Genomic DNA, 18,067 nt, shown 5'->3' with positions numbered 1-18,067 from the left:
ACCACTGCTGCTAAGCCACTGCCACTAAAACGCCTCCCTCAGCACCATATCCATGCACCTCTTACTCTCCAGGATAGTGACTCCACTACCTCCCTGGGCAGCCTCTTCCAGTTCCTGAGAAGCCTTGCTGGGAAGAAATTGTTGCTCATATCCAATCTGAAGCTCCCCTGGCACAACCTGAGGCCTTTCACGCCGTTAGGAAAATGTGAACTGCAAGATGAAGCTCATGGCTTTGACCACACTGCAGCCCCAGGGAGAGAAAAGTTGTGTCCTTCACTTCATCAGGAGGGGCAGGGGAGTTCACACGAAAGCAGTGGCAGCAATCTGGCATAAATCAAAGGAAGGGCTTTGGGAGCAGCCAGTTCTGTGTGCAGCACTGATTAAAAACATAGACAGCTCCCCTGGAGACACTTTGCCAGCTCAGAGACTCAAGGTATTATTCTCTGGCCCACTGCTAATGTGTCCCTGTATGCTCATTAAGCAGGGTAAACAACATCTAAGTGCTAGATCATTCCATGCTCCAAGATGTCCTTACTGCACTCCATGATCTACTCTGTCCATGGGAATTACAGCACTCGCCAGCTACCCACATCTGAAGTGCTGCATTTCCCACTCAGGCTGCTGCTCTCTGCTCCCTCTCCTACCCCACATGATAAAAACCAAGACACTAGCAAGTGGTGGAAAGTGGAAATAAAAGCTATGGGTTACATGGCCACAGATGAGTGTGTTTTAAATCTCCTCCCCTGCAGAGGGAAAACAAAGGACCTGTGGCCAGCAGGGCAAGGGAGGTTCTTCTCCCCTTCTATTCTGCCCTGCTGAGACCACCCTTGGAATACTGTGTCCAGTTTGGGGCTCCCCAGCTCAGGAGAGACAGGGACCTGCTGGAGAGAGGTCAGCAGTGAGCCATCAGGGTGAGTGGGGGACTTGAGCATCTCCCCTGTGGAGAGAGCCTGAGAGCCCTGGGGCTGATTGGACTGGAGAGGAGAAGGCTGAGAGGAGATCTGAGCAATGTGCACAAATCTCTGAGGGGTGGGGGTCAGTGCCTGGGGCCAGGCTCTTTTGGGTGGTGCACAGCAATAAGCCAAGGAGCAATGGACACAAACTGGAACAGAGAAGGATTCAGCTCAGCATGAGGAGAAACTTGTTTGGTGTGAGGGTGCTGGAGCCCTGAAGCAGGCTGCCCAGAGAGGTTGTGGAGTCTCCTCCTCTGGAGCCTTTCCAAACCCCCCTGGATGCCTTCCTGTGTGAACTCCCCTGGGTGGTGCTGCCTTGGCAGGGGTTTGCACTGGATGACCTCTGGAGGTCCAACCTCTAAGGTTCTGTGGTTGTGCTGCCTGTAGCAAGGGACATGTTCCCAAGTTCCCCTGGGGATGGCACTGATGGTGACCTCTGGAGGTCCCTCCCAGCCTCCAATATTCTGTGATTCTCACTGGGCAGTTGTCCTTACGTGCTGTAGGATGGGCTGGTGGCAAAGACCTGCCTGGCTGCAGAGGAGGCTTTGCTGCAGCTCAGGGAGAAGAGGTGGCCTTTGGAAGAAGGGCCAGGCCAAATGTGATGGCCACAGAGATGTTGTGAGGCTGTGCAGGGAGAACATTAGCAAATCTAAAGGTTAAATCTGGTCTGCTTCTCTGAAGCCTTCCCACACCCTCCCGGAGGCATTCCTGGGTGACCTGCCCTGGGTGATGCTGCCTTGGCAGGGGCTTGCACTGGATAATCTCTGGAGGACCCTTCCAACCTCTAAGGTGCTGTGACTGTGTTCCTGTGAGGAGCTGCCTGCAGCGTGGGACACGTCCCCAAGTTCACCTGTAGATGGCATTGGTCCCATAGCTGTAGGTGGCTCTTATGAGGATGCTCTTCACGTTGGCCAGGACAGTCATGAACTGCCTCCTGCTGAGGGGAACGTCAGTGCCATGCACAGAGAAAGATTCTGGCTTCAGCACGATTTCCTCCGTGTGCTCCTCAGAAGGCTGCAGGTGAATCCCATCTTCTGGAGTGCTGATCCTCAAGTTACCTCCCTGGAGAGAGCCATGAGAGAGAGAGACAGAATCACAGAATGGGTTTAGGTTGGAAGGGACCTCGAAGCTCAGCCAGTTCCAAACCCCTGCCATAGGCAGGGACACCTCCCACTAGAACAGGTTGCTCATGGACTCATCCAACCTGGTCCTCAACATCTCCAGGGAGGTTGTGGAGCACAGAAGCACCCAATGTGATCAAAGATCACATTGGGTGCTTCTGTGCTCCACAACCTCCCTGGGCAACCTGTGCCAGTGTCTCACCACCCTTAACCTGTGCCAGTGTCTCACCACCCTCACTGCAAACAACTTCTCCCTAACATCCACTTTCAATCTCCCCTCTGCCACTTCAAACCCATTCCTCCTCCTCCTCCTGCCATTCCCAGACCTTGTCAATAGTCCCTCCCCAGCCCTCCTGGAGCCCCCTGCAGATCCTGCAAGGCCACTCCAAGGTCTCCTGGAAGCCTTCTCCTCTCCAGGTTTCACAGACCCAACTCTCTCAGCCTGTGCTCAGAGCAGAGCTGCTGCAGCCCTCTCAGCATCTTGGTGGCCTCCTCTGGACTGGCTCCAACACTTCCATGTCCTGCTTGTGTTGGGGGCTCCAGAACTGCACAGAGGACTCCAGGTGGGGTCTGAGGAGAGCAAATGAAAAAGCCAGGGAAAAAAGCTGCATCTGTAGCCAGCTGGGGGCAGGATTGATTAATATAATTTACAGGAATAATGAATATTAGGAATAATATGCATAAGGAAGACATTTGGTCTGTTGGAGCCAGCCCAGAGGAGAGCCACAAAGATAATCCAAGAGCTGGAGAAGTTCTGCTATGAGAGAGCTGGGGCTGTTCATCCTGGAGTAGAGAAGGTCCAGGGTGGGCTTAGAGCTGCCTGCCAGTACCTGAAGGTATCCTCCAGGAAGGTTGCAGAGGGATATTTCCTGAGGGTTTCTAGAGATAGGACAAGGAGGAATGGTTTGGAGCTGAGAAAGAGCAGGGTTAGACTGGAGCTGAGGAAGAAGTCAGTACAAAGGTGATGAGACACTGGCAGAGGTTGAGGGTGGTGAGACACTGGCACAGGTTGAGGGTGGTGAGACACTGGCACAGGGTGCTCAGGGAGGTTGTGGAGCACAGAAGCACCCAATGTGATCAAAGATCACATTGGGTGCTTCTGTGCTCCACAACCTCCCTGGAGGTGTTCAGCACCAGGTTGGATGAGTCCTTGAGTGACCTGTTCTAGTGGGAGATGTCCCTGCCCATGGCAGGGGGGTTGGAATAGATGATCTCAAAGGTCCCTTCTAACCTAAGCCATTCTGTGATCCTCAGTATGGTTCACCAAGTCAGACTGTAAGATCTAAGCAGACTCTGTTGATTCTCTGCTTCCACAACCCTGGAAGGGCCTTGCCTGACAGCTCTGAAAGTCAGTGCAGAAGAAAGTTTGAGTTCTTCAGCTGAAACCTGGTGACTTTGCACAGGCAAAAAGCAACTTTGCCAAGCTGCACAGCAACTGCTCTGATGAAAGAATGTGGAAGTCTCACCTCAGCCAAACAAACAGGCAAACAGCTATTTCATTTTCTCCATCCCTCCACACAAACAGGAAGAAAATCATGTTTGAAGCCACTGGAGTAGTGCCAGAGGCTCCTTGAGATGCTGAAGATTTTCTCTCCTCCCAAACTGTGTCCATTTTCTGCTGCTCTAAATTAGCTGAAGGTACATGCACCCTGCTATTCTGTGTCCTCAGCCAGCAGCCTTCCCACTGAACATCTGAAGTAGGCAATTTCCTTTTTTCTCTCCTTCTCTGTGGCCAAAAATACAATCACTTTACCTCTATGATAACATCAGCTTGAACCACCAATTGCACTGCCTCTTCTTCCTCTGTGAAGTCATAGGAGACTGTAAACTTCAGATGTCCTCCAGCAGCTGCTACCTGGGGAGGGAAAAAAAGAGAGAGAGAGGAAAATGCAACTCAGTGAAAGCAAACAGGTCATTTGGGGACAGTTATCTCCAGCTTGGCTACTTCCAAAGGCCTCCAGGGACAGGTGGAGGAGCAGAGGCCACAAACTAGAGCAGAGCAGATTTACATTGGATGTTAGGAACAAGTTCTGCACCAGGAGGGTGGTGGAACACTGCAACAGGTTGTGCAGGGAGGTGATTGAGGCTCCTTACCTGGAGATATTGAAGGTGGGGCTGGACAGGGCTCTGGGCAACCTGATCTAGCTGAGGCTGTCCTTGCTGAGTGCAGAGTATGTTGGAGTAGAATCACAGAACCATAGAATCAGCCAGGTGGGAAGAGAGCTCCAAGCTCAGCCAGTCCAACCTAGCACCCAGCCCTGGCCAGAGCCCTCTTGAGGCTCAGCTTGAGTGTCCCCAGGGATGTGGCCTTGGGAAAAGGCCAACACCAGCCTCACTCCAACCAACTTTCAAGGGAGCTGCAGAGAGCAATGAGCTCTGCCCTCAGCCTCCTCTTCTCCACACTGCACACCCCCAGCTCCCTCAGCTGCTGCTCCCCAGCCCTGTTCTCCAGACCCTTCCCCAGCTTGGTTGCCCTTCTCTGGACCTGCTCCAGCCCCTCACTGTCTTTGTTACACTTCAGTGTCCAAAACTAACATGATTTCAGAACAAAAAAAGGCCCAGTGATGGTTTGCTTACAAAGAACTGTAACCTAAAAGAAGGAATTTGCTGTGATGCAGTCAAATCAACCTGCTCTAACAGAACATCTCAGCCTTTGCTCTCAGTGTGATTCCATCCTCAACACGAGGACTCAGTCACCAGGCTCTCATCTCATGCACTGGTTCTTTTCTATGCCCTTCTAGCCCCCAAACCACATGTGACAGTTCTCCCATGGAGAACTTCTTGTCCACCAGGTCCTGCTTGCCCAGATGTGCTCTCACCAGGGCAGAATGGGAGGAGAACCTCCTTGTCCTGCAGACCACACTCTTAGTAATGCACCCCAGGAGTGCTTCTTGGCCACAAGTGCACATTGCAGTCTCATGGAGAACTTCTTGTCCACCAGGACTGCAAGCTCCTTCTCTGTGGAGCTGCTTTCCAGCAGGTCAACCCCTAACCTGTTCTGGTGCATGGGCTTGTTCCTGCCCAGGTGCAGAGCCCTGCAGCTATTTCTGTTGCCCCTCATTATGTTCAGGACAGCACCAGTGGGGTTTGGTAATTATGTGGAAGCAGCACAAACAAATCTACCATAAAGAGAATCATCTGCTCACACTCAAGGACATCATCTGCTGCCTCTTCTTCATCACACTAGATGGCTTTGCACACAGGGACAGAAGGCAGTGAAAGCCATCAGCTTCATTATTTTGTTATGGATCTAATTAAAGGGGAGGAAAAAAGCTGCCAGTGTTTAAGGCATGGAAATCACCTGATTGTGAATCATCCACGAAGAACTAAGATCCACATGTGGCACTTGAGGCTCTACAGCCAGAACAGCCTCTTTAGAGCCACAGAATTCACTCCAGATGGCAGCCCAAAGCTTGGGTAAGAGAGCATCTCCAGTGGGAAGGAATCATAGAATCCTAGGATCAACCAGGTTGGAAGAGAACTCCAAGCTCAGCCAGCCCAACCTAGCACCCAGCCCTGCCCAACCAGCCAGACCATGGCACTAAGTGCCCCAGCCAGGCTTGGCTTCAACACCTCCAGCCACAGCCACTCCACCACCTCCCTGGGCAGCCCATTCCAATGCCAATCACTCTCTCTGACAACAACTTCCTCCTAACATCCACCCTCAACCTGCCCTGGCACAGCTTGAGGCTGTGTCCCCTTCTTCTGGTGCTGGGTGCCTGGCAGCAGAGCCCAACCCCACCTGGCTACAGCCTCCCTGCAGGCAGCTGCAGGCAGCAATGAGCTCTGCCCTGAGCCTCCTCTGCTGCAGGCTGCACACCCCCAGCTCCCTCAGCCTCTCCTCACAGGGCTGTGCTCCAGGCCCCTCCCCAGCCTTGCTGCCCTTCTCTCAACACCTTCCAGCACCTCAGCATCACTCTGCAATTGAGGAGCCCAGAACTGGACACAGCACTCAAGGTGTAGCCTGAGCAGGGCTCCTAAGGATCATTAAGTCCAACACCCAGCTCCCTGCAGGACTCCCTAAATTTAAACCATATGAGTGGGAGCATGGTCCAGGGGAGCCCTGAACTCTGACAGGCTTAGTGCCATGACCACTTTACTGTGGAGCCTGTGCCAGTGCCTGACCACACTCCCACTGAACCACCTTTTCTCAGTGTCTAGTCTGAACTCCTCCTGATGCAGCTCCATTCCATTCCATGGAATCACAGAATCAGAGAATGGTTTAGGTTGGAAGGGACCTCAAAGCTCAGCCAGTTCCACCCCCCCTGCCCTAGGCAGGGACACCTCCCACTAGAGCAGGTTGCTCAAGAACTCATCCAAACTGGTTCTCAACACCTCCAAGGAGGCTGTGGGGCACAGAATCAGAGTGTGATCTTCTCCACCTTCTTGTGGCCTTTCAGTACCTGAAGGGGGCTACAGGAAAGCTGGGGAGTGACTGTTTAGGCTGTCAGGTACTGATAGGACCTGGGGGGAATGGAGCAACACTAGAAGTGGGTAGATTCAGACTGGATGTTAGGAAGAAGTTCTTCAGCATGAGGGTGCTGAGAGCCTGGCACAGGTTGCCCAGGGAGGTGGTGGAAGCCTCATCCCTGGAATTTTATAAGGCCAGGCTGGATGTGGCTCTGAGCAACCTGCTCTAGTGTGAGGTGTCCCTGCCCATGGCAGTGGGTTGGAGCTGGCTGATCCTGGAGGGCCCTTCCAGCCCTGCCAATGCTGTGACTCCGTGGCAGGCAGAGCCATAGAAATCAATGAAACAACATTCAGCCTGGGCCATAATAACCTGGAAATGCCTTCCCCATCCCCCCCCTCCTTAAACAGCCCTTTGGCAGCACTTTTGGTTTGCCTGTGGTCAAGGCTAGGCAAGTGGAAGAAGAGAATAGGAAATTCAGCCATGCTAGAGGCTGCCTGAAGCACCCAAAATTGTTCTCAGCTTCAGACAAGCACCTTAAAAGAGCAACTTCTGTGAGAACTTCTCTTGCCACTTCAGCCTGGCTCCAAGGCTTCAGCAAACATAAACCAAGGGGAAAGTAAAGGCTCTGTGCTTTCAGGCAGCCTATTAAAGAGAGAGTACCAAGGCAGGTTTAACTTCATCCCAACTGCATAACCTTTACCTTAGTGAATGAAAATCCAACCTTGGGAATTGAAAGGTCATACAGGGAAAAGAAAGCACAGCTGAAAGGAAAGGCTCTGATCTAAACCAAATGCAGGCAGAGGAGAAGACAATGCAAGCTTCCAGCAACTCCATTGGAAAGGAGCAGACAAACAGGTACCAGTTTAGAGGAGGCAACCAGAATGGATTAAGGGCTTGTAAAACCCAACTGGCACGAAACCCCAGGGACAGGGGGGAGCTTGACCAGTCCAGAAAAGAGAGCACTAAGAGGGAACAAAATGTTAGAGGCAGGGGGTATGAATTGGCTGTTTCTGTCTTCCTGTGGCAGCTGCAGGGAGTGCATGGAGATTCAGCTTTCGGGCTCCAAGGATGGTCCAAACACTATCAAGCTACTTGAAAAAGCTGCACAGTTCATGGAATCATAGAAGGCATCAGCTGGCAAGGGACCCTCAAAGGTCATCTTGTCCAACCACCTCCCTGCAGGCAGCAGGGACACCTCCAACTAGAGCAGGCTGCCCAGGGCTGCATCGAGTTTGGCCTTGACTGCCACCAGGGATGGGGCCTCAAGCACATCTCTGAGCAACCTGTTCCACTGCTTCACCACCCTCATTGTGCAGAACTTCCTCCTGATGTCCACCTGCTGCTCCAGTTCAAACCATTGCCCTCATCACAGAATCACAGAATCAGCCAGGTTGGAAGAGAGCTCCAAGATCATCCAGGCCAACCTAGCACCCAGCCCTGCCCAACCAAACAGACCATGGCACTAAGTGCCCCAGCTAGGCTTGGCTGCAACACCTCCAGCCACAGAGACTCCACCACCTCCCTGGGCAGCCCATTCCAATGCCAATCACTCTCTCTGACAACAACTTCCTCCTAACATCCAGCCTGAACCTGCCCTGGCACAGCTCCAGGCTGTGTCCCCTTCTTCTGTTGCTGCTTGCCTGGCAGCAGAGCCCAACCCCACCTGGCTACAGCCTCCCTGCAGGCAGCTGCAGGCAGCAATGAGCTCTGCCCTGAGCCTCCTCTGCTGCAGGCTGCACACCCCCAGCTCCCTCAGCCTCTCCTCACAGGGCTGTGCTCCAGGCCCCTCCCTAGCCTTGCTGCCCTGCTCTAGACACATCCTATCCCCACAGTCCCTCCCCAGCCTGCCTTTAGGTCCCCTTCATATATTGAAATGCAGCTCCAAAAGTCTCCCCAGAGCCTTCTCTGCTCCAGGCTGGGTGGCCCCAACTCTTTCAGCCTTTCTCCCCAGGACACTCTACAACCTCTCTGTGCAGCCTGTTCCTGCACTTCTATCCTGAAGTTTCACGTTGATAAAGGATCTGACCAGAGGGCAAACCAAACTGGTTACAGCATCCTGACAGCTACAGTCTGGATCAGCCAAAGGCCTCCAAAGCAGGCGAGGTGGCTGCTTTCCTGTGAAGAAATGGCCCTGCTGAGCAGGAAGAAAGCTGGAGGGCAGGAGGAAGGCTGTAAAGCAGGCTTTGGTGTTGTGGCTGCCACACTCCAATCACTTTTGAGCTCAAGAGGAGTGATAGCAAACCAGAAATATCTACCATGCATCACTCCAAATCCTTGCAGAGCCAGAGATGTGCAACCTTTGCCTCTCTTTCTATGGAAATCAGAGTCTAGAAGGCTGCATCTTCCCCCACTTAGGCAGTCTGCAGTCAAAGCTCTTCCCAAGCAAGCTGTCAGGATCTGAACTCATTGGCCCTTTCTTCCACAGCTTTCACAACCCACCTTACACTTGACTCACCTACTGAGCCACACTTTGCCTCTCCACTGCCTCTTGTGCCTCTGCCAGTAAGGTTTTAGCACCTTCTCTGCCACACCAGAAGCTGCCTCTTCTCCTCTGAACAAGGTCTGCTAACTGTAACTTCAGCAGAGCAGCTGCTACCTCCTGGTAGCCTTCCCTGAAAGGCTTCTCAAAGCTGCTCAGGGAGCTGGGTCTATCTCCATCCCTGCAGGGGTTGCAAAGAGGCAGAGATGTGCTGCCAAGGGCCATGGGTTAGCAGCAGCCTTGGCAGAGTTAGGGAATGGTTTGACTTGGTGACCTTAAAGGTCCTTTTCAACCAAAGTTATTCTGTGGTTCTGTGATAGGAAAGAAGAGCAGACTGGAGAGGACAAGAGAGAAAAGCCAGCCACAGAGCATCCCAGAGACCACTGTCATAGAATCTAGACCATGGCACCAAGTGCCCCAGCCAGGCTTTGCTTCAACACCTCCAGCCACAGCCACTCCACCACCTCCCTGGGCAGCCCATTCCAATGCCAATCACTCTCTCTGACAACAACTTCCTCCTAACATCCAGCCTGAACCTCCCCTGGCACAACTTGAGGCTGTGTGCCCTTCTTCTATTGGTGGTTGTCTGGGAGAAGAGGCCACCTCAACCTGGCTACAGCCTCCCTGCAGGCAGCTGCAGGCAGCAATGAGCTCTGCCCTGAGCCTCCTCTGCTGCAGGCTGCACACCCCCAGCTCCCTCAGCCTCTCCTCACAGGGCTCTGCTCCGGGCCCCTCCCCAGCCTTGCTGCCCTTCTCTCAACACCTTCCAGCACCTCAACATCTCTCTTCAATTCAGGAGCCCAGAACTGGACACAGCACTCAAGCTGTGGCCTGCCCAGTGCTGAGCACAGGGGCAGAAGAACCTCCCTTGTCCTGCTGCCCACACTGCTCCTGAGCCAGCCCAGGATGCCATTGGCTCTGTTGCCCACCTGGGCACTGCTGCCTCCTCTGCAGCTCCTCTCTCCCAGCACCCCCAGCTCCCTCTCTGCCTGGCTGCTCTCAGCCACTCTGGCCCCAGCCTGGAGTGCTGCTTGGGGTTGTTGTGGCCAAAGTGCAGAACCCTGCCCTTGGCCTTGTTCAATCTCATCCCATTGGCCTCTGCCCACCCATCCAGCCTGGCCAGGTCCCTCTGCAGGGCTCTCCTCCCCTCCAACAGCTCCACAGCTGCTCCTAGCTTGCTGTCATCTGCAAACTCACTGCTGCTGGACTCAATGCCCTGCTCCAGATCATCCATAAAGATATTGAACAAGACTGGTCCCAGCACTGGTCCCTGGGGAACACCAGCAGTGCCAGCTGCCAGCTGGATGTGGCACCATTCACCACCACTCTCTGTCTTTAACTGAGGGGCCACCAACTGGTCCAGCTTTGGTCTGGAACTGACACATCCCTTACTCAAGAGACAAGAATAGAATTCCACCAGGACCACCACCAAGAAAACACCAAACTTTCACTCAGTTCCTAATAGCTCTCAGCACAGCCTGCATCTCTTAGTTCCACTCAAGATCCAATTGGAGATGAAACAGTCTCCTCTTTTAGGCAGGCTTGGATTTAGACAGGCTGTAGAAGCTCTTCTGAGGCATTAGAGCAATGTTTCAGAGAAAGCAGGCAGCAGAATAATTCTGCTCCATGTGAATGGCAGCAGAGTTCTGCCTGGCTCTACAAACCTTGCCAGGTTTCTTTCTTCCTCCATAAGGGAGCTAATTTTTTGTGCCCTTAAAGAATGAGCTCCTTCCTTCAGCTCTCTCCCACCTGCTCTGCCCTGGCTACTTTAGAAGCCTACAGCTTCCTTCCTTACACTCAGAATTCTTCTCCACAAACTGCATACATTGATGTTAGATTCTGCTTAAATCCACTTACTCTGAATTCTGCCTGCAGAGGAGTTGACAGAAGGAGGAGGAAATAAGGTTATGTAAAGGGACCTGACTAAGAGATTGCCTGGGTTAGCTGCTTCCCATGAGTGTTTTCCCACACCACTGAACACTGCAGGGGCAAATGAGCATTTCAGAGCATTCACTGTCACCTCCAGTTGCCTGAAATAGACCTCCCTGACTGCCAAAACTTCCAATTCATTCATTCCTGCAATCTTCTCATGGAATCACTGAATTGTCTTCATTGGAAAAGCCCTCCAAGGCCACCAACCCAACCCCACCATGGCCATTAAACCATATCCCCCAGGGCCAGGGCCACAGGTTTCTTGAACCCCTCCAGGCATGGGGACTCCACCACCTCCCTGGGCAGCTACCATAAACCCTGGTGTGCTTAAGCTGCCCAGTGCTGGCCTGTCACAGCTGACACTTGGGAAGAGAAAACTGATTTTGACTGCTTCATAGAGTCAGAGAAGAGTCTAGGTTGGAAGGGACCTCAAGGATCATCCAGTTCCAGCCCCCTGCCATAGGCAGAGACATCTCCTACTAGAACAGCTCACTCAAGGCCTCATCCAACCTGGTCCTGAGCACCTCCAGGGAGGTTGTGGAGAAGACCTCCAAGGCCATCAACCCACACCACCATCCAACCATATCCCCCAGGGCCATGGCCACAGGTTTCTTCAACATCTCCAGGGATGGAGACTCCACCACCTCCCTGGGCAGCCTCTGCCAATCCCTGATCACTTTTGCAGGAGAGAAATTTTTCCTCATCTCCAACCTAACCCTTCCTGGCACAATTTCAGGCCATTTCCTCTCCTTGTATCGCTAAGGAGAAGGGTCCAAATCTCGTCTAGCTCCAACCTCCTCTCAGGGAGCTGTAGAGAGCAATGAGGTCTGCCCTCAGCCTCCTCTACTCAAGACCAAACACCCCCAGCTCCCTCAGCTGCTCCTCCCCAGCCCTGCTCTCCAGACTCTTCACCAGCTTGGTTGCCTTTCTGTGATCCATACTCCCTAAGTTGCAGTTTTGGCTCTGCTAATCCTGTGTAAAAGCTCACAGCATCACAGGATGTTAGGGGCTGGAAGGGACCTCTGGAGATCCTCAAGTCTAACCTCCCTGCCAGAGCAGGAGCAGAGAATCCAGCACAGATCACAGAGGAACACATCCAGACAGGGCTGGAAAGGCTCCAGAGAAGGAGACTCCACAACCTCTCTGGGCAGCCTGTGCCAGGGCTCTGGACCCTTACAGTCAAGAAGTTCTTCCTCATGTTGAGGTGGAACCTCCTGTGCTGCAGTTTCCATCCATTGCCTCTTGTCCTATGCCAGGGCACAGGTGAGCAGAGGCTGTTCCTGTTCCTGTCCCTTCCTGCCTGCCCCCTAGCCCTCAGCTAGTGACAGACATTGCTCAGATCCCCTCTCAGCCTTCTCCTCTGCAGACTAAGCAGCCCCAGGGCTCTCAGCCTCTCCCCAGCAGGCAGTGCTGCAGTCCCTGCAGCATCCTTGCAGCCCTGCCTTGGACTCTCTCCAGCAGATCCCTGTCTCTCTTGAACTGGGGAGCCCAGAAGTGGGTGCAGTATTCCAGGTGGGGCCTCAATAGAGCAGAGGACAGTGAGAGCAGAACCTCCCTGGGTCTGCTGGCCACACTCTCCTGAATGCACCCCAGGACCCCACTGGCCTTTTTGGCCACCAGGGCACATTGCTTCCTTCCTTCATGCCTTGGCCAGTTGAAACCTTACACAATTTCTTTCACTCCAGTGCATCTGCAGCATTTCATTGGCAAATAGTAAAGAACTGAGTAAGCAGCTTCTCACTTGTGAGTTTCCTGAATTACAGCCCTAAACTCATCTCAGCCTCACTGCTGCTCAGATGCTGCATCCACCCTGCTCCTCTTTCTTCTTGGAGGAATTGAACTGCATTACTTGGAAGCAAAGGGAGATTAGGTGTCTGCATAAAATGCACCAATTCATTGTGCTTAGTGCATTATGCTGAAAGATTCAATATCATGGAACTCTAAAAGGAAAAATGGCATCAATCTCAGCTCCTGAGGAAATCTCAGCTCCTCTCTCCCAGCACCCCCAGCTCCCTCTCTGCCTGGCTGCTCTCAGCCACTCTGGCCCCAGCCTGCAGTGCTGCTTGGGGTTGTTGTGGCCAAAGTGCAGAACCCTGCCCTTGGCCTTGTTCAATCTCATCCCCTTGGCCTCTGCCCACCCATCCAGCCTGGCCAGGTCCCTCTGCAGGGCTCTCCTCCCCTCCAACAGCTCCACAGCTGCTCCTAGCTTGCTGTCACCTGCAAACTTACTGATGCTGGACTCAATCCCCTGCTCCAGATCATCACTAAAGACATTGAACAGGACTGTGCCCTGCACTGATCCCTGGGGCACAGCACCAGTGCCAGCTGCCAGCTGGATGTGGCACCATTCACCATCACTCTCTGGGCCCAGCCCTGCAGCCAGTTTTTGACCCATACCAGAGTGAATCTGTCCCAGCCAGGAGCTGCCATCAGTGCCAGGAGCTGCTTGTGGCAGATGGTGCCAAAAGCTTTGCTGCAGTCCAGGCAGACTCCAACCACAGCCTGCCCCACATGCACCAGGCAGGATCCTGAGCATAAAAGGAGATCAGGTTGGTCAGGCAGGAGCTGCCCATGCTGGCTACTCACTCTGCTCCTCCTCCTTTGCTTTCTCTGTGATCAAGCCCATCTGTGCCTGTGGCTTCCCAACCAGCACTGCCCCAGCTGCTGTAGGCAGATCAGGGGTTCATAAAGAACTGTTGTGGCAGTGCTGTGGTGATGCTGTTTCCCCTGCAGCTCCTGCCCATGCCTGTTACTGCAGGGACAAGTCAGCCTCGATCTGCAACATGCCAGGCACTGGGCAGAGGGGCTGGTTTTGGGAAGTGTCACCTCATGTCTCATCACAATCCCAGACAGCTTTCTCTGGCTGCCAGTTGCAAAGTGCAGAGCAGGAAACCCCAGAGACCACAAACCCCCCAGCTGCTGCCCAGCTTCCCAGCAGCTGCTCTCAGCTCCACAAGCACCCATCAAGCAGGGCAGGAGTGGCTGAAGGGTGGAGGGCTGGATGGAAACACCACTTGAACCGTGGAGATGTTTCAGAACTGATGTTGAAATCCAACTCACTATTTGAGCATCAGCTCTGAGATGTGTTTCTAACTGACAACAGGCACCAGCACAGCTTGGGAGCTGCCCTGCTGGAAAGCAGCTCCGTCTTGAAAGCCCTTGGAGTGCTGGTGGGCAGCAAGTTCTGATGGGCAGCAATGTGCCCTTGTGGGCAAGAGAGCCAGTGGCAGCCTGGGGGGCATCAGGAAAAGTGTGGGCAGCAGGGCTAGGGAAGTTCTTCTCCTCTGCTCTGCCCTGCTGAGACCAAACCTGCAATACTGTGTCCAGTTTGGGGCTCTCCAGTTCAGGAGAGGCAGGGACCTGCTGGAGAGAGGCCAGCAGAGAGCCACCAGGGTGAGTGGGGGACTTGAGCATCTCTGCTGTGAAGAAAGCAAGGGAGCCCTGGGGCTGTTTAGTCTGGAGAGGAGAAGGCTGAGAGGGGATCTGAGCAATGTGCACAAATCTCTGAGGGGTGGGGGTCAGTGCCTGGGGCCAGGCTCTTTCGGGTGGTGCACAGCAATAAGCCAAGGAGCAATGGACACAAACTGGAACAGAGAAGGATTCAGCTCAACATGAGGAGAAACTTCTTTGGTGTGAGGGTGCTGGAGCCCTGGAGCAGGCTGCCCAGAGAGGTTGTGGAGTCTCCTTCTCTGGAGCCTTTCCAAACCCCCCTGGATGCCTTCCTGTGTGAACTTCCCTTGGTGGTGCTGCCTTGGCAGGGGTTTGCACTGAATGACCTCTGGAGGTCCAACCTCTAAGGTTCTGTGGTTGTGCTGCCTGTAGCAAGGGACATGTTCCCAAGTTCCCCTGGGGATGGCACTGATGAGGACCTCTGGAGGTCCCTCCCAGCCTCCAATATTCTGTGATTCTCACTGGGCAGTTGTCCTTATGTGCTGTAGGATGGGCTGGTGGCAAAGACCTGCCTGGCTGCAGAGGAGGCTTTGCTGCAGCTCAGGGAGAAGAGGTGGCCTTTGGAAGAAGGGCCAGGCCAAATGTGATGGCCACAGAGATGTTGTGAGGCTGTGCAGGGAGAACATTAGCAAATCTAAAGCCCAGCTGGAGGTTAATCTGGCTTCTGCTGGATAGACAACAAGAAATCTGCCTGTGGACTGCTGCAAAAGAAGAGCCAGGGAGAGCCTCCATCCTCTGCTAGTTGCAGGAGGAAACATGATGGCAAAGCATGAGGAAAAGGCTGATGTCCTTGATGCCACCTTTGTCTTTAGTAACAGGACCAGCTGTACTGCTGGAATCCAGCCCCCTGAGCTAGCAGAGACCAGGAGCAGAATGGTCCCCCCAGTTCAGGAAGAGATGGTTGGTGACCTGCTGCACCACATGGTTGTACACAGGTCTATGGAAACAGATGGGATCCAGCCACAGGTTCTGACAGAGCTGCTGGAGGTGTTCACCAAGGCACTTCACATCATTTACCAGCAGTCCTGGCTGAGCAGGGAGCTCCAAGCAGACTGGGAAGTACCCAGTGTGACACCCATCTACAGGGAGGGCTGGAAGAAGGACCCAGGAAGCTACAGACCTGTCAGTTTGAGCTTGGTGCCAGGGAAGTTGATGGAGCAGCATCACAGGCTCACAGGATGGCAGGGGTTGGAAGGGACCTCTGGAGATCCTCAAGTCCAACCCCCTGCCAGAGCAGGAGCAGAGAATGCAGCTCAGGGCACACAGGAACACATCCAGACAGGGCTGGAAAGGCTCCAGAGAAGGAGACTCCACAACCTCTCTGGGCAGCCTGTGCCAGGGCTCTGGGACCCTTCCAGGCAAGAAGTTCCCCCTTGTGTTGAGCTGGAACCTCCTGTGCTGCAGCTTCCATCCAGTGCTGCTTGTCCTATCCCAGGGAGCAGTGAGCAGAGCCTGTCCCCCCCTCCTGACCCCCAGCCCACAGAGAGTTACAGACATTGATTCAATCCCCTCTCAGTCTTCTCTTCTCCAGACTAAGCACCCCCAGGTCCCTCAGCCTCTCCTCATCAGGCAGGCCCCACTCCCCTATTTATCCCTCTAGCCTTCCCATGGACTCTCTCCAGCAGATCCCTGTCCCTCTTCAACTGGGGAGCCCAAAACTGAACACAGTACTCAAGATGAGGTCTCAGCAGTGCAGAGTAGAGGGGGAGGAGAACCTCCCTTGATCTGCTGGACACGCTCCTCTTAGTGCACCCCAGGATCCCATTGGCTCTCTTGGCCCCCAGAGCACATTGCTGTGCCATGGATGTTCTCCCCCAGCACCCCCAAGTCACTCTCCTTGAGGCTGCTCTCCAACAGCCACCTCCCCATCTGCCCTGCTGCAGTGTACTACTCCTCCCCAGGAGCAGATCATCTTGACTGCTGCCAGGCAGCACCTGCAGGGCAGGCAGGTGATCAGGCCCAGGCAGTATGGGCTTAGGCAGGGTTCTGCACTTTGGCCACAACAACCCCAAGCAGCACTACAGGCTGGGGCCAGAGTGGCTGAGAGCAGCCAGGCAGAGAGGGAGCTGGGGGTGCTGGCAGAGAGGAGCTGAAGAGGAGGCAGCAGTGTGCCCAGGTGGGCAGCAGAGCCAATGGCATCCTGGGCTGGCTCAGGAGCAGTGTGGGCAGCAGGACAAGGGAGGTTCTTGTGCCCCTGTGCTCAGCACTGCTCAGGCCACCCCTGGAGTGCTGTGTCCAGTTCTGGGCTCCTCCATTGCAGAGAGATGTTGAGGTGCTGGAAGGTGTTTGGAGAAGGGCAGCAAGGCTGGGGAGGGGCCTGGAGCAGAGCCCTGTGAGGAGAGGCTGAGGGAGCTGGGGGTGTGCAGCCTGCAGCAGAGGAGGCTCAGGGCAGAGCTCATTGCTGCCTGCAGCTGCCTGCAGGGAGGCTGTAGCCAGGTGGGGTTGGGCTCTGCTGCCAGGCAGGCAGCAACAGAAGAAGGGGACACAGCCTCAAGCTGTGCCAGGGCAGGTTCAGGCTGGCTGTTAGGAGGAAGTTGTTGTCAGAGAGAGTGATTGGCATTGGAATGGGCTGCCCAGGGAGGTGGTGGAGTCTCTGTGGCTGGAGGTGTTGAAGCCAAGCCTGGCTGGGGCACTTAGTGCCATGGTCTGGTTGATTGGCCAGGGCTGGGTGCTAGGTTGGGCTGGCTGAGCTTGGAGCTCTCTGCCAACCTGGCTGACTCTATGAGTGCAGCTACACTGGGGTATGTGCTCTGGCTGCTCTGGTTCCACGACTGTGGCACAGCAGTCACCTTCTGAACTTTGTAGAGGTCTGGGGACTTTAGACTTTGCCAGTGGTTGGCCAGACAGTTCTGTTTGTCTTCTGCAGTGAGAGGAAATGACATCTGAGGAGAATGTCCCCTCTGCTCTTCCCTGCTATGACTATATCTGGAGTATTATGTCCAGCTCTGGGCTCCACAGTGCAAGAGAGGAAAGTGCTGGAGAGAGCCCAGTGGAGAGCCACTGGTCTGGTTGCTTGGCCAGGGCTGGCTGCTAGGTTGGGCTGGATGAGCTTGGAGCTCTCTTCCAACCTGGCTGATTCTGTGACTCTATGGTTCCATGAAAGCACTCCTTGCAAGTCAGCAGATGACACCAAGCCAGCTAAGTAGCCACACCAATAAATGCTTTCCCCCCATATTGGAATGCAACACTAACTGGACCATTGTGTCATTGGCAGACCAGGACTGAGCCTTACCCTCCCATCTCTGCCTGAACTCCTTCATGAAGCTTTTAACAAGGAAAAGAATTTGCAGGCTTTTCCCCAGCTAGAACTGCTGCTATTTCTATGGCAACACCAGCCCAGTGTGCAAGGATCAGTAAGAACAGAAAATGCAGGACTGAAACAAGAACAACTCTTCACACCCAAATTAAAAGCTGTTCTGAAGCAAAAGCATTGCCCTCAGCCTTGCTGCTGTGTCTGGGGGGAATCAATACTTGCATCCAGCACTGGTGAGGACCTGTCACTGGGTATCATCCAGGAGGACTTTCTGGAGTGTTGCCTTCCTACTGGAAAAGTCTAAAGAGTGTCAGCAGCAAGCAGACATAGTTACATGAGACACTGGCACAGGCTGTCCAGGGAGGTTGTGGATGACTCTTCCTGAAGGTGTTCCTTGAGCAACCTGGGCTAACTGGCAGGCAGGTCGGAGTAGATGACCTCTGAGTGGCCTAAGCCCTTCTATAATGC

General features: G+C 54.0%; 1 protein-coding gene across 1 annotated transcript in view; it reads right to left on the bottom strand.

Annotated features, from left to right (window-relative positions):
- LAMA2 (laminin subunit alpha 2) overlaps nucleotides 1-18,067 on the bottom strand; it is a 554,587-nt gene that overhangs the window by 293,299 nt on the left and 243,221 nt on the right. Inside the window, exons 13-14 of the mRNA XM_064170111.1 lie at nucleotides 3,828-3,929; nucleotides 1,804-2,015 (exon numbers count right to left, since the gene is read on the bottom strand). Coding sequence (XP_064026181.1) covers nucleotides 1,804-2,015; nucleotides 3,828-3,929 — 314 coding nt within the window. The remainder of the gene's footprint in view (nucleotides 1-1,803; nucleotides 2,016-3,827; nucleotides 3,930-18,067) is intronic.

This window comes from Pogoniulus pusillus, chromosome 33 (genome assembly GCF_015220805.1).
Source record: "Pogoniulus pusillus isolate bPogPus1 chromosome 33, bPogPus1.pri, whole genome shotgun sequence".
NCBI lineage: Eukaryota > Metazoa > Chordata > Aves > Piciformes > Lybiidae > Pogoniulus > Pogoniulus pusillus.
The sequence above is the reverse complement of the archived record's forward strand: the minus strand, read 5'-3'. Positions and strand labels throughout refer to the sequence as shown.